At 41.8% G+C, this 17161-nt stretch overlaps 1 protein-coding gene across 1 annotated transcript; it reads right to left on the reverse strand.

Annotated features, from left to right (window-relative positions):
• Positions 1 to 1869: 1869 nt before the first annotated feature.
• Positions 1870 to 12011, reverse strand: slc38a2 (solute carrier family 38 member 2). Its single transcript, XM_010796421.1, has 16 exons — positions 11686 to 12011; positions 10399 to 10528; positions 10225 to 10306; positions 10020 to 10135; positions 8530 to 8603; positions 8349 to 8441; positions 8072 to 8144; positions 6959 to 7041; positions 6722 to 6780; positions 6404 to 6571; positions 6213 to 6292; positions 5985 to 6085; positions 5021 to 5145; positions 4781 to 4925; positions 4587 to 4684; positions 1870 to 3593 (listed from the first exon to the last, which is right to left on the reverse strand). Exons 2-16 carry the CDS (start codon positions 10521 to 10523, stop codon positions 3486 to 3488), a joined length of 1530 nt encoding a protein of 509 aa, XP_010794723.1. The 5' UTR covers positions 10524 to 10528; positions 11686 to 12011; the 3' UTR covers positions 1870 to 3485.
• Positions 12012 to 17161: the final 5150 nt, after the last annotated feature.

Genomic DNA, 17161 nt, shown 5'->3' on the forward strand with positions numbered 1-17161 from the left:
TGTGCTGAAACTCCATATAAAGCTTGTAAAGTCAGCAACTACTGCTTTCAATCAACCTTTCATAAAGCTTAATTGGTAGTGAACAACACCAGATAGATCTGCAAAACCGAAAAGTACCCTGGTTCCCTTCAGACTGCAGATATTGGTCATTAAACAGCTTTTTTATCACCTCATTTCTTTACACATTATTAGTCTTATATACTTATGTCAGCATATATTGATAGTTGGACTTAAAAAACTCCTTCCTGTCTGGTAGACCTCAGGTTGACAGTAGGTGAAGTTATGTTAGAAATATTGGTGAATAAGAATAGTTTCTTCTATTTTACTGTAGATATGTTGAAAGCGCAGGTGTGCATAATTAGTTACTTATCACTTAATTGACTTCAGCTTGTCACTGTGTTACTTACCAGGACGAGTCAATCAACCAGGCAAAGGAAATCAGCTATGCGGGTTGCAGACTTTTAATGTGAACAACATATACAACTGTGTCAAATTCACACGGATTGCAGGTCAGTGTTTATCTTTCTGGCATGTTTTATCACTTAAGAACAGCATGTGTTATCAGAGTTGTGTTGAAGAACTTGTGTGGGATACAAATGGTGTCCACTAGGGGGCAGCGTCGTCTAGCTAAAATGTGTTAGTGCCAGGAGAAACGGAAGTCTGCTGTCGGAGAATAAAAACAATTATGACAGTTATTCACTTCATTTGTGGAAGGCACGGAGTAAATATATCTTTTATTCACTCGGTAAACTTATCTTTATGAGTTTAAAATGAATATTAAAAATAAATACAGAAGGTGAGCATTGGCAGCTGCGCTTGGTTCTATGCCAGCTCTTCTCCCTTTTCTCTGTCTAACATCTATTTTAACGATAGAGTAATGTGAAAATCCGCCCAAAAAATATAATTTTAAAATCTTAGTAAGTAAAAGATAACAAAATGACGGGGGTTTTCTTTGACATCCATTGTTGTCGTGTTTATCATCACTAACTACTAGTTATGAGTGTGGAAGCTGCTTTTTCAACTATTGTTAAAACACAATTACTGAAACTAGTGCGCTCTTTGTCAAAACAGCACACCCAAAATCCAAAAACATACACAACATATCTTATATCTTGAACAAGCAAACGCTCAATTCAAAAGCTAAACATTTTATTTTTGCATTACAAATGTACACCAAGACGCCTTTATACATCTTGTATTTCACACTTTAATTTTCATTAAGTAAAAAGATATGTTGGCCTTTGCATTTATAGCACTCTGTAAATGCAGAAACAAACAAACGTGTTCTCATTCCCGTATCAGATGTCATTACAATTTGGATACCTAAACATAGTTGCACTGTAAACCAACTACAGTAGGCTATATTGTAATTACATCTTCCTCTAACCCTCTCTAAATGTGTCCTCCATTGTTTCGAAGTGATGTATTGACGTATTACAGTTTCTAACTTAGTGATTAAGCAGAAAATGTGTTTAGGTTGAATTCTGTTGATCAATAGATGATATCTTACATGAGGTAGTGCTTTCTAAAAGTTTCTGCGTCTCGGAAATTGCAAAAATCTAATTCAGAGTGCCTGAATCCATGTTAAATGTGGAAATTGTAAACTACATTAAAGCAGAATGTGACAAAATAAGACATATTTTACTTTTCTCTTTCCTTTATCCTTCTTAGAAGATATGGCAAAGCTCTTCTTATTTGGTAAAGCCTTTTCTTTGAAGAATCCTTTTTTTTCCTGTCCCCCCTGGAATCCTCTATGTTGGTTGACCATCAATCTAAGCAGCAGATATTTTAAACATTGTTAATAACTAACCTTAATAAATCACATTCTTGAGACAAAGAAATGCTGACACAGGACACAGAACACCAAGGTGTTATTAGATTATCTTCATCTATTTTAATTGGACAATATTTACAGCATGTACATAGTGTTTCATTGAAACAAGAGTGTAACACTGGTGGGCAAAGCCCTCTTTGCTCCTGAGGTCCAGAGACGGCTGACGTTCTCTACAACCATGATGTGCATAAAGAAACATTTCGCTGAACTGGCTCTGTGCCAGGGGCCATAAAGGACACGAGTTTGCTGCTGTTGTATCGGTGGCTTCACATGTAGCACAGTCTTCATTCAGTCAGTCTTTACAGAGAGGAACAGTGTTTCAATATCAAAGATTCACCAGCGGGGTGGGGGGGTTCGCTTTTGTTTTACAGCTCCAATGCAATATTGTAAAAAAAAAGAAAGTTCAAACAAAACAAAGCGTATATACAGTTGAACTCAATAGATATATATATATACATATATATATGTACATACAATATTATATAAATATAGTAAAATAGATTAAATTACATTGATTTCACGGTCTTCCATAAATAGATGTTGGACAATAACAGTATGGTGATGTGTACAGTTAACGCTGGAAGCACAGTGTCAGATGACAGATTCACATTTCAACGGGCAAACAAATCCACGTCGAGTTTTCAAGTTCTTTGTTGTGAAATATCTCAATTTTTTTCTGCAAAACACTTCAAATGTTGTGACAGACACTCTCTTTAGCTTTCTCTGTTGTTTGGTTGTCAGTATCCAGAGCACACCTTTCGTTTTAGTTTTTTTGTTCTTGCAAGTTTAACAGGTATATTACAACCACGGCATGTGGTAAAATGCAAAATATTCTTCCATTAAGAAAAAAATGTTAATGTTGCTCCTGAAGGCTGGGCGGCCTCCAGGACTCAAAGCAGTAGTGTCCATATTCAGCAGGTTATACAGAGTAAATCATTTGCAGAGTCCTCTTGTGAGGCCCTCTCAGCTCCCAGTGTCGGGCAGGTTCTGTTCACTCATAATGCTTTTACTAGGAAATCTGATACAATAAGCAAGTTCACAGAGCCTTGGTGCCAATACTGAAAAGGCAATGTAGTAGGCCTTGCCCCTGTCTGCTTTCTCTCCACAAGTGTGCTGAACAGTAAGTGCTTCTCAATATACAAAGATGCTTAACAAACACATTTTTGGCAAATGGGAAAAAACAAACGACAAACGTTGGAAGGAACGCATTCATCCTGGAGAAAGACGAACATCAGGTCTGCTGCCTCCTGTACTTCTCGGGGAGTTTCTCAGCAGGACGAGTCGGGGGTCACAGCCACACACACACACACACACACAACGGCGTACCAGTGTGTCAGCCGCGTTTGAACTCTACCACTATCTCTGCTTTGAGGCACCTTCAAATATTTGTTCTCAGCTGTACCATAACTACAAAAGGGCGAAAATGAAAACGATACTCAAAGAAAGATACATTAAAAAGAGAAAAAACAATTAAAACACCATCTTTGTGGCCTAAAACAGCATACTGTACAAAGTTCGATACATTCTCTTGGAATGGCATGGTTGGTGGCTCAGGGAGTGGAAGCTGAGCATCGAGTGAGTTCTTGTGTTTTTCCTACTCTTACAGTTTTCTCTATCTTTTGTTGGTTGCAGTCGCAGCAGTCTCCTGTCTTTAGTGTCCGTCTCCGTGTTCAACTCCGGCTCTTTGGATCCAGTCCAGGACGATGAGGGTCATGCTGCCGGTCATCACCATGAAGCCTAATATCAGGAAGGCAGTGGCCTGGAGAAACGAAACATTTACGAAACGGTCAGACACACAACGCCCTTTACAACTACTAATTGTGATTTGCATTTATATTTAGTCTTTTAGTTTTACACTACATGCCAAAATATACCCATTCACACTTACATCCATACACTAATGCCAACAGCCTGCTGGCTACCATTCATTCTTTCTTAACGGGTAAAATGAGATATGTGTTGCTCAGTGGTTGCGTTAGACTTTTTTCATAATCCATGATTACCCGTCATTTTATTTTTTCATGTTTTAATGATGAAACATATTTAATATGTGTGTTTGGGTACTAAGCAGCAAATATTCATTCATTCTTTTTTTTATGATTCACACAGAACTTTTAAGGGCATGGAGAAAAAAAAAGATGAACAGAGACACCGACCGTGAAGTCACTTTTCATATCAAAACGAATATGAATGATTTTCCTTGCCACTTGCTTGTCCCTCTGCTGCTGGCTGAACGTTGTCAGTTTTAGTCTTACTGGCTTGTCCTTCATCCTCCACTGCATCAATCCCTCTTTTTTCACCTCGTTTATCCACACCAGCACAATTACTGGGCTTATTAAAAAAGCTTCGGACACTCAGCTGCCGTGACATTTTGCGATTGCTAAAGCCGGTTAAATTAAACAACGAGGTAATCAACAAGGTCAAATACAAGACTAGACAATAGCTACTTAATATGCACACACTCGCCACCAACTGGACAGGGGTGTGAATGACTAAATAATAGTTACAGTAGAGTACAATAGATCGCCCTCAGTCGACCTGGCCACTAAGGATGTAATATAATGTGGGCCGCTGGTGGACATTTTGGCGCTGTTCCGAGTTGTGTTCTAATCTGTCAAAATGACGGACTGCTTTCAGATTTTTCCGTCATTCTTGGAAAAATTCCATCATAGACTGAAAATATTCGGTTAACGCGACCTCTGGTGTTGCTTCAAAATGACTTCAGGAGTCTGAAACTAATGTAGAGACTCACCCCAATCTTCTGCACAGACTTCATGGACTCCTTCTTCACCAGTTTGATGTAGAAAGCCGAGGGCAGGATGAAGATGAGCATGGCAGCAGCAGAGGCGCCTGTGTGAGGGAAGATATTTAGCATTTAAGTCACATTTTGTATTTCGCATGGTTCTCAAGGCACTGAAACGTATAGGATAAGAATCGTCATTTTACCGATGAAGCCGAAGATGTCCCTAATGGTGGGGACGAAGATGACCAGACAGTTGGTGCTAGCCAGAAGCACCACGGTGATGATGGTGTGGCGGATCCAGCTGAATTCCTTAGAGGCGCACAGCAGCTGGTTGACGGAGGTACGAATCTACGCAGAGAGAGACAAAAAGAGAGGTTAGCCTCCACAAGCCGGAAAACTCTCAAGAGGCGTGAGAAGAGGAGCTGGATCTCTGGGACACGTACAGGGAAGAGCACCACGGGCACGGTGAGGGTGACGGCGGTCAGCACGGCCAGACGCACGATCAGCAGGAGCACGTCGGCCTTGTAGACCTTGGAGTATGTGTGCAGCAGCTCGGGCTCCACTTGCACTGAGGAGAGAGACAGCAGAGAGTCTTTAGACCTGGACCACCTGCAGCTCCATTCACTAACATGGCACGTTTATAAAGACATGCATAGGATCAAGTAAAAAACCTTAAAGCTTAAATATGTGTTTTGAATAATATCAAGAATATTCCTTGTGTTTCTAATTTTCCTCCAAATATGATCCATCCATCTAAGCTGGTCTGATAATTCAACATTTAGAACGCAGGTGTGAAAATACAGCCTCAAATAGAACTGTAGACTTTTATATTTTGGAGAACATCTAAACAAACAGCAATATACTTTAGCATTAAAAAAGCTTAATTAGAGCCTAAAAGGTGAATACTTGTTGGTACAAAACCTGCTTTGACTTAAGCAATCCGGTTTGTGAAACAAAAAGCTCTCGTCCTGACTTCGTTCCCGCTCTTTTGGTATGTGTACTACGTTGTTCAAAGCTGGAAAGCCCAGACAGGCAGGTATGAACAAAGGTTTCTAAATCCAGACATGCTCTAACTCAGAGTGTGCGTCGTTCATGACGCTTTTTCTGATTGTCAAGCTCTTGTATGACGGGTTTGATGTGCTGGGAACATTTCCGATGTTCAGAAGTCACTGCCATAACAAACATTGGTGGCAGATTGTGCAGCTGCGTCCAGAGACTTGTTCACACTCTTGCATAACTCTACTCAGGGTCACTGACCGCTTGTGAACCCACTCATCAATCATTTGTTCTTGAAGAATTTGGGAATGTTTTGCAATATCAGAATCAGACCATTCAGCTAAAGTTGGGTTTTGTGACAGTTGCTCCATTTTAGAATGAAATAAAAGATGAATAAGATATGAGACTCACGGTTGAAAGTCAGATATCCGAAGAGGGCAGCCAGCAGGTACATGATGAACATGGACAGGAAGGACACGTTAGCCACGTTCTGCATCTTTCGGCGGGAACGGCTGTTTAGATGGGGAGAAGATGGCGGGTTTTATTTAGACTCCAGCTCTTATGTTGGTGTGAGTCAAACTCTTAACAAACATGATAAGAAAGCAGCTGTGGATTGAAATGAAAGAAGGGTTCACTCACTCTTTCAGCTCCTCGTACATGGGCAGGATGGCGGGGTGGCACACGAAGGCGAAGGTCAGGATGGGAACGGCGTAGACAGTCTGTAAATTAAAACAACAAATTCAATACTTATGCCAAAAGTATTCTGAAAGAAATGTGTTAAGGGAGAGACTCTACTGGTACAGGGTCTTCTCCAGATATAGCGTGTTTACCTGAGAGTTGAAGACAAAGTATTTTGGTGTGCAGGGGTCATCGCTGTAGTCCATGGCGCTGTTGTTCAGTAGGGACAGGGTGGTGTTCAGGACTTTGCTGATCGTCTCATTCAGAGCGTTCATGTCCTGGGGGAGGGGGCACGGGATCTGGAACTTCTTGATGATCACCTGGAGGACAAGACAAGCTTATTAGAAAACAATGTGACAATAGTTTCTGTTTGAACAAATCTAGCTCACAAGGGAAACAAAACCAAACTGAAACCCCACTGTGTGTGTGTGTGTGTGTGTGTGTGTGAGTAAACAGAAGCAGGTACTCACCACAATCAGGAAGAACACCATGCAGAGAAGGGACAGACCACTGGTGTAACCAAGGTAACCTGAAGGGTGGAAAAAAACAGACACATGAGCTTCTGTTTGTTTTTTTTCCAATTTTAAAGCTGCAGAATCTTCCTCGGTTTTCTTTTTATGATTTCACTCTGAGCTCTGAACATTTTGAGACTTGCACAGATGCCTCTTACCCTATGGAGAAATACAAACACACACACACCCACTTACCCAGGTTCCTTAGCAGTGACAGGGGCAGGATAATGATGAACGTCACCATTATCACCAGGTAGTCTCCGTTAGTGTACCATGCTCTGAAACATAAAACAAGTAAAAGTTAGACATTAAGGAATGGAGGAAGACAAACAGCAGCATCACAGGAATTGTAAACAGCAGCAACAAAGACAATACATTTATTCGTAGGTGACTGTCCAATTGCATTTTTGCTTTTTTTTTTAATATTAATATTTTAAATATTTTGCACAGCTCATAAGAGGTCCACTAGATGTTTCAAGGTTTACAAGCTCTGCTCTGTAATGTAAGTGATGAATCATACTTAAACACACATTTTCCCCATACATCTTTATTTGAAAAACTTTAAAATCATTTCCCACCCAGAATATATATAAATATATAAAATGGTGGCCGCTGTGCAGAAAACATGGCATTAAAGCCACTCGTCTGTCAGAGTTCTCTTTTTTACATCTTCACGCCTGATCAGCTGACACACAGTGGCCTGCACAGGATGACTGCATCGCTCACAGAAATAGATTCAACAAAGCAGCGAACACATCAATTTTTTAAACTTGAAGCGAGGTCGCTGTGAGCTCATGGCGTGCTCCGTCTCGATGCAGCACGGACTACATCTTCTCCTAAAAGGGCTCTTTGAAGGGCCGCAGTCCGTCCCTCCCTCCCCGCCAACAAAAGGACAAAGAAACTGCTTCCCCTTCTCCAACACTCAGCACTTCAAAAACAACCGGCAGCCATTTTGCTCAATGTGCCTCTTCACCTCGAGTGTCTCTGCCAGGCGTTCCTCTTGCCTCTCACAACCGCCCTACCATTTAGATGTGAATCTTACGCTTGTCTTTATTAAAAGGTGGTGATAATGATGCCGGAAACAACACCTACATTTTCTGATGGTTAGACCCGAGTCACAATCTAAACAAATGCAGCTGTTCCTCAGCCAGACACCTCTCTTCTCACACATTTAATGGAAATGTGGTCAGACAAACAATTATTTGTGGTTTTACACCAATGTGGTTTCAGTCTAGGTTCTTTCAAATGTCTGTGCTTTTTTTCCGTTACTGTTAACTAAAATGAATCAAACCACATTTTCTCACTCACCCATTCTCTCCCATAAAGGATTGGATGACGATGGGCAGCTCGTATTTTACGATGTAGAGGTAGCTTGACATGGCTGCAAACAGAAGAAATGCAAGGTAAGTAATCAGGTGAACTCCATTACAAAAATAGTGATGTCTAAAAGTTGTTTACAGGAAATCTTTATGTTCCAAGCTCCAAATAAACCAATTTATTATTCACCATGCAGTCCATTGAGACGCAGACGGACAGGTGGATAACATAATGCATCTGAAAAGACGCAATGCGAAAAGTTGCTTACCTCCGATGTTCTGCATGGTGATGGAGATAGAAGCAGCGAGTTTCCCTGGCATCCCGAAGGCTTTGTAACCCAGCTGCTCGTACACCAATGCACCTTTGACAAAGATGGAAGTATTTAGCTTTCATAAAATACCTCAAGAGACCACTGTAAAGAATGGACACAGGACTGTCTCAGGACTCACCTCCTTCGTGGGCTGTCTTTAGCAGCAAGTGGACAGAATACAAGGAGAAGATGGCGACGGACACGAGGAGGATCCTGTAAACAAACAAGAGGGATCTTTAGCTGATGGAGAGAGGATATCAAAAGGAAAGATGGAAACATTTTTTACAAACGGTTCCTAATCGATGCTGAAGTACTTTGCTGTTAGATGTGCTGATCTTTAGAAATGACCAAGGAGCTTTAAAGGCCAATTCAATGACAAATGTATTCTGGTTGCTGCGGCAAACAAACACTTTGACATTTAGTCAACGTGAAGGTCAGACAGCCATCCGCCTGGCGTGCAGAAGATGTCTCCCACAACAATTACTCAATCCTCATGACCGCCAGCAGCACGAGACGATTTCATACATTTCTGCTTAACTCAACAAGTCAACACCTGACCATCTGCTGTGATAAAAACTAATATCAGCGAAGACCTTGAAAGCAGCATCAGTCTGCAGGTTTCTTCGGGGTCACGAGCAGCATTAGCAGGGTGACAAAGGGCGAAAGGTGTCCCCGTACGGGATCCTCTTAGCACCCTGGGGATGCTGCATAGCGACCGATATGTGAAAGGGTATTAATAGTCTAGGTGAAAATTAATCTCAAAGCCATTTATAGCGGTGCTATTAAAACGTTTCCTACCTGCCGCTGACATCATACCAATTGATATCTTGTGGCTTTATAAGCTGCCACTCAACAAATATATGCTTTGGATGGCCTTTCCTGGAGCGTGGTTTGTTCTGCAAAGCTTGCTTAACTCTTTGTGACGTACTTGCTGAGGAGAAGCGCACCAGACAGTGTTTGGAAACGCAAACAGACACAGTTTCTAATCTCCAACTTCGTGCCTATGTAAAGCTCCGATAGGTCAACTGCTGGCTGCCGTTGAAGCGCGCCGTGCCCCATTCATGATCTCCTGCGAGCCTGGTTTACATAACTCTGGCCCAAATGCGGCAGGATTAGCTCGTCTAAGCTGCTTCTCCTGACACTCCCTCTCCCTGTGATTGTTAACTGACATACAACCGCAATAGGGTGGTGCCCAACGCAATCTAACCTACTATTAGTGCATGTATACTCTGACAGTGTTGCTTAAAAATAAACTTCACTGGGCTTTCTTTAGCTGGTGTATGCCTTCTGAAAGCTTGTGTTTCTTATGTATGATTCAGGGAAAAAGGCTGCTCAAAGTGGGGTTTTCCTTCCCACCAGAAAGGAACAATTTCCACAGTTTTATCTAAAGTAAACATTATAGCCAATACTCAAACTGCAGCGATGAGCATTGCTAAACTCTCGACCCTGCTGTAATCTGCTGCTCAGGGTCAAGCGGCTACAGAGTGAACACACACAACCACACACACCTCCTCCTGTGATAGGACTGTATTGTAACAGGATAACTCATCCCAACCACATCAGCATTTGAACTCTCCATTTCGCCGAGAAAAAGCTGAGAAGACAATGTATTGATAAAGAAAAACGTACACAAACAGGGCGATGCCGGTGTTGGCCATGGCATAGGCCAGACCCAGGATGCCACTGCCCATGATGGCGTTTCCCAGGTTGAAGACTGACATGCCAAAGGAAGCATTGCCCTGGTGCTGTGGGGAAAATGTGAGGTTCAGGGAGTTAGGACAAAATGACATCAAAGAGGATTCACGTGTGGAGAGAGAGAGAGAGATGCTCTTACATATTCAGTCTCATACTTCTTCTTGCCCAGGTTGTGTTCAGGGAGGAAGTTTTGACTCTCTGCCTCCAGGTCAGAGAGAGGGCTTTGGAGGAGAAGAAAGAAAAAGGGAATTTAGAGAACATACTGTAGAATTATTTCTAACATGTTTAGACATTAAAAAGCATTCAGTCTCACCTGCCCAGAGGGACCTTCTTGGGGCAGTCGGGGTAGGGGTACTCGTTGCTGTTGGAGCTGCAGCTGTCTTCTTCAGGAGAGATGTTGAAACGGCTCATCTCCGTTTTGGCAGCGGTTTGTTTCATGCTGTCTATTTGAAAGCAGCAAAAGAGACATTGTTTTTAGTTGATATGATTAATTATTTCACAATTCTAGCTTGGCACGTTCACGCTCCCTTTCAATAATAAATATTGGAGTGGGCAGGCGCTCGACCGCAGCCCTCCTCATGAATCTGAGACCATGTGACTCTTGTTTGGAGGAAGGAGGGGTTGGAGCGGGGAGGGAGACCAGGGGGAGGGGGGGGTAAAGGGTGGTGACGCACCGACAGTGGAAAAATACCAGCCGGCATCCGAGTCCACATTAGCCCACTGTAGTGCGGAGCGACAAAAACCCGCATTACGCGCCGACTTTGCGCACATTTGTCTACGAAATCATTTTTGAGTGTTTTAAGTGTATTGCAAACAGGGCGTGTCTTTGTTTTCCTACACAAGACATTTATTTTTAAGCAGACTTTTCTGACAATAAGGCAAAGCATGCTGATATTCTTCTTATAACAATTTGCTATATACATAGGCCTATCTATATATAGGCTATTTGTATAAACATGTGTATCTTGGCTGGATACTGCTTGCACTCAGACCCTCACAGAGAGCAGAAGGCGTCTCCCAGATCCAGATAATGACATTATTTCCATGGCCGACTCCGATGGAAACAATGGCACGTGTTGTCCCTTTATGGACATGGCTCTCCATTTTGCGCAGAGGCTCGCGCTCTGATAAAGTGTCGGCTTATAATAAGACTTTTTCTGATGAAACACTGAGGCAGCTTTACATGATTTACTTTTCACTCAGCCTTTCTTTGTATAATCACCTGTGTGGCAATCAGCAGGCACTGCAGCATCACTGTCACTCTGCTTCATTATTTATTTATTTGGATAAGGGCTGACCTGGGGAAATGAGCCTCAGGCCTCTCGGAAAGGACAATTCTGGCCCTTTAGACAGAGATCCACACAGTTACAATGGCGAGAACCTTTCAATGTTGACTAATGAGCACAGGGGAGGTGGCAACGCATCCACATTCCATTCACTGGAATTCAAAATACAAACCACAGGCAGATATTAAGGTAATTATTATTATTTCGTGTTCCACATGAAAGCTTACAATGATACTTCAAACCCTGTGCCGCCTATATCCGGCAACTCCTGACAGACAGACAGACAATAAATGAAGAGATGCCGGCATTCTTACCTTGTAGAGATGTAGCAGGATGGTCGTAAAATCCTTTTCCAGTAAAAAAGAAACAAATGTCCGGACGATTTGTTTCTCTCTCACAAAACCAACTGATCGCTGAGTATATTGATGTTGGATAAGAAGGTACAATAAATAACGAATGGGCCTATAACGAACAGGATCTTATCTTCAAAACACGAGCTGATACAGATCAAGTAAGGTTATAATAAAATACACTGTTAGAATAAACAGACTGACGCGTCAAATCTAAAAAATGAAGATTTAGGTCTAATTAAAATTCCAAGAGATGCTGTGGGCTCGGGGATAAAAGCCTGTTCTGCTGGAGGAGGGGTGGGACTCACCCTTTTATAAAGACCAGCATTGCATCAGCCCAGACCCAGAAAGTAAGAAGGAGGAGGGAGAGTAGACGGGGGAGGAGGAGGAGGAGGAGGACTCTTTTTTACGCACAGCAGTGACGTGCCTTTGTGTACAAACAGAGCAGTGGAGACTGGGCGGCACGGACATTTGAACAATACAGGACAGCCATAAACACTACAATAAGACCAATATAAGGTTACATTTAGACTGATCATTAAATTGACCTTTAGGTTCAACTGTGTTAAGTTTGTTAAATGAGTGTTGTCAAAAGCAGTTTTCTCAACAGTAATGACTACAAGCCTGAACCAATCACTTCAATGGGTTAAGAGTCAGACCAATTACATGAGGAAGTGAAATATGATAGGCTTTCTAAATAAAAAAAATTGAACAACAATGCCTAAGGACTGAACTCAAAGTGTCCTGACTATCTTTTGCTCCAGATCAGGCTGAGTGCAGCTTCAAAGCCGACACACACACACAGACACACACATACACACACACACACACACACACACACACACACGCACTCTGTCATGTGACAGCGAGGGGCCATCCTGATCCTCTGCTGTGTGTGAGTGTCCAGTTTATTATTAATGTTGGGATGACTAAGAAGTGTACCGCCTGTCCACCGTCACTCTGCCCTTTGATTCCTCATAAATAAAACACTTCCTTCTGTCGCTCCTAATACTACAACCTATTCTCAACACTGACACATCACTACAACTCTTCTCACTGTCTGGTTAATATGTAAGAGCGGTGGTGGTGTGTGTCAAGAGGCCCTATGTCACATGTAGGATGGCTCATTTAACTGGAGATTGTACTTGCTATATTAGCTAGGTCTGTTTCCTCCTGTCTGTAGTTGAACATGTGCATTTGTTTTAAATGTTTGTGTATCTTGTTGGAAAGTCTTACCTTGAGATGAAAGATGTTCTTATTACAACCGGTTTAAGGTTTAGAAATACATCTAGTATCTGTACTTCTGCCGAGTGTCACAATCAGAGGTCAGAGTTTAGCTCGTGATCATGTATCTGCATCAACTGGAGGTAAAAACGTCATAAGACAATAAAGGCATCATTCTGCTCTTCATATGTCAACATCTTGAACTGCTTCATAAATTGATATTCTGGTTTTGTGATCCAATGACAGTTCAGATTACACATCACGATGATGAGGCACATTTTGTAATACAGTCTCACAAAGATGCACTATTGTCCTATCGTCTTACAGACATTTCATTTATACTGCAATGCAGCCATTCTTTTTTTTTTTAGTAAAGGGTAACCATTTGCCCTTTTTCTGTTGTCAGGTTTCAGTTGTCATTTGACTGTTATCATTCAGCTATTGTGCAAAAAACCGGGTGTTCTTTAATGGGTCACAAGACTTGCACTGCACAGTAACTAGATACAGATTTCAGTTCAGTAACCTAAACTTAAACATGAACTAACCCTAAAATAAAAGTTACATTAATATTCTCACATTCAAATGAATCGGATTGCATTTACAGACTTTTACAAACTGTACACACGCACGCACGCACGCACGCACGCACGCACACACACACACACACACACACACATGTATTGTGCATTCCTCTGCCCTCAGTCACACATGAGTACGTCTTTGTTTGGGGCTTTAGCTTGACCCAGCAGATCTAAGATGGATCAGAAAACTGAAGCGGTTGCAGGTGGGGGGATGTGGTTTGAGCACCGGTGCCCTGTGACCCCCCCCCCCNTTCAGCCAAACAGGCAGACATTCAGACAGAGAGAGCATAGTTTACCTTCCTGCATGCATCACTCTCCCCTCAGGGACAGAGCCACCCCACACACACACACACACACACACACACACACACACACACACACACACACACACATCCATGCACCTACTGTAATAATGTTGGTGTACAACCACACTATGGAGCTGTACTTCTAGAAATACTGAATTTCTCAGTCCCATAAACGCACATGTGCATGTATAGTACTGGGTGTATATACACTACTGTGTGTATATACAGCGTGTTTACACCGTAAATATACTCACACACACACACGTTGGTGCTGTAGGCCAGTGGCCCACACATGGTCTAATGTGTTACAGCGGTGCAGCAGAGGAAAGTAGGGCAATGGGAAACAAACGACAGGATGACTTTGATCCCCCTCCTCATCCTCCCCCAACGCCCCTCAACCCTGCTATCCAAAGCTGAGTGGGGGGTTGAGGAAGGGATGGGATGAAGTGAAGTGAAGAGGGGCAGCGAGGAGGGAGAGGGTCTGAACTGCTGGATGGATATAGGAATGGAGGTCAGACTGAATTAGAAAGAGAGGAGGGAGTTTTGGATTAAATCATCCTCTCTTGCTCTATGTCACTAGTAAAGTAGATGGAGGCTAGCAGACCGAGGCTAGGATCATTTCAATCTGATCAAAGCTTTTCTTTGGCAGTATTACCAGGATGGATGGTAAATATGTGTTTGTATTGTTTGTAGGCAGCTTATTATCTGTAAAGAATATGTTTAGAATAAACAATTGTGTTGCTTATCAAAGTTCAGTGCCATGCAGGAATCAGCCCTTTATTTAGAGGGGTAAGAAATAAAGGGGGTCGAGATGGTGGAATCCAACCATCAATGTTGTTGTTGAGAACCTTATTATTATTATAATTATTAATGTCAGACCCTAAGTATGTACAATAGCTTAATTGCTATAAACCACAATTTTTCCCTAACATTTTAGCCAAGGTTTTTCAGCATTAGTGTTTGGTCTAGAGTGACCTCAACTTGAATGAGACAACCAAATTGTTTGTACTTTAGTAAAGTGTCAGTTTATTAATTCAAAAAACACCATAGTCTTCCAGTTTCGTAGTCTTTCAGATCCCAGAACTTTATAGATTCAGGATCACAACCACTTGTCACACGTTTTTGAATTGTGAGCAAAAAGTGATTCTCCCTCATTTTTATCGTTGTTTCCCCCTTTGGGAAAGATACAAAAAGTGAAAAGTCAACAGTTTGTGCTGCAGAAGTGTAACATTTCCTCTTACACACCACCTTATAAATCATCTTGCACTTGATTAGTTAAATGGCATCTCATTAGAAGGTCTGCTGCACTTCGACATGTGTTGCCCCCGGGCATGGCTTATATTCTGCGAGAATCATGACCAACGTATCAACATTTATAAAATGATCATATTCCTGGTCAACAGAGCTCCCTTGGGGTGTTATAAGCCGTAGGGATTTTTATTCTCAACCGAAACGGGACACACTACTACAATCCTCTCTGAAAAAAACCGCAATATTCAATCCACTGAACTTTAACTCACAGTGTCTTATGAATATTTCTCATGTAAGTGCCCAACACATTATTTCTCTCCAATAAATACAACCCCCCCCCACCCCACACACACACACACACACACACACACACACACACACGCACACGCCTACACCTACGCACCTATTTCAGGGAGTGGTGCATGGTCAGACAGGTGTGAGTGGGCGGGGTCAGAACGGACAACAAAGGCGCGTCCTAATCTGGAGAAAGTAAATGAAAGGTGAAAGAACCTGGCTAGCACCAAAACTACTCCTCCCGCTTCCCTTCCACTCCTGGTAGCAACTCCATGACTAAAAGTCTACTTTGTATTGGCCTGGGCCCAGATATTGATATTTTTTGCATTTGTTAAATCACAATTTGTTAGTCCACCTTTTTTAAATCTATACACTCTAACACCAAAAGTAAGCACGAAATCTAAAATATATTTAATCTCTTGTACAGCACACATTTTCTCAAGCATGCCCATGTAGCTATTGGCAACAGGTATGTTGTAGTTGTTAAACTTGGTGCAAAGCAGCTGACGTGCTTATGCTTTGGCAGCTGCTCAATAGATAATGGGCTTCATGCGTTAGTGCTTTACAAGTTCCGTTTTTTTTTTTTCTAGAACTGGACCAAAAACTTGTAACACTCACAGCTTCTATTAGCTGCTACAGATAGTTCTCATTTTGTCATGTGGTGCCTCACAAGTAGATTGAGAGCCGATTGTGAGAAGTGTAGAAACAAGGCTCCCACTGTAACACGGTCTGCACAAATGAGCTGCCTCTGTCTGCAGGCCCACAACAATGCTGCTCTCTAAACTGTGTGTGTGTGTGTGTGTGTGTGTGTGTGTGTGTGTGTGTGTGTGTGTGTGTGTGTGTGTGTGTGTGGGTGTGGGTGTGTGTGAGAAAGTCGAATCTGCTTGCAAACACTTTAGTAAAAAGTGAAGTGTATATATCTGGCCTTTTGCTCAGGGTGTTTTGTTTTGTTTAATTTGTGACAAAAAACAACAACATCCTGTTACACTTTCAAGAGGAACCACAGTGTATTCTTGAGAAGGGAGAATTTAGATTTTAATAAAGGCTTTACTTTTGCCTTTAGACATGGAAAGGATTTGCTGAAAATGCAAGTGTAGGTCCAGAGGACCTTGCAGAAGAAGAATTGAACATCTCAAAAAACCTTCAAAGTTGTTAATAACAAAGCAACCGGTGATATGTAATGGCTGGTACTTTCTCATTCTTTGAGGACTGTGTGCAATAAGGAAATAAGTCACCGTTTCAAGAATTAGACACACTGGGAAATAAGTGCTTTCTTGGCGAGAATAAGAACATTTATACCCCAGTCAGAAGAGAATCACAAATCTCATCCAACTCTTTTCACTCTTTTCTTTAGAAAAAAGATGTAATGCTTATCAAGATTATTTGTCTCTTTTTTTCTACATCCAGCTTTAGTAACTTATCGTCTGATAGCTGCATCTTCATACTTAGCCTACAGACAGCAATCTTGCCTAAAAAATACAAAGAAAAAACAATATATTTTCTTAATTATTCACTGTGTGGTGCATGCACTCAACCTTTTACTTTAAGATTGTTCTTTGAATGTTTACCTCCAGAAGTCTTCCGAGAAAAGTCAGCTCTCTTATAAAAACACCTCAAGTTGGCCTCACTTGGTTTGATGTGCTTCTGCTTTGGTCTGGGGTTTCCTGTCCCTGCACAAACAGCTTCCTGTGCACATATTCATACCCTCCTACTATATCTCAAACTATTTACATGTTCAGGCAGTATGAACTGTAAAGTTGATATTTAAAGTAAGTAATAAAATAA

The sequence above is a fragment of the Notothenia coriiceps genome, unplaced genomic scaffold (assembly GCF_000735185.1).
Source record: "Notothenia coriiceps isolate Sejong01 unplaced genomic scaffold, NC01 NC01_scaffold00037250, whole genome shotgun sequence".
Classification (NCBI taxonomy): Eukaryota; Metazoa; Chordata; class Actinopteri; order Perciformes; family Nototheniidae; genus Notothenia; species Notothenia coriiceps.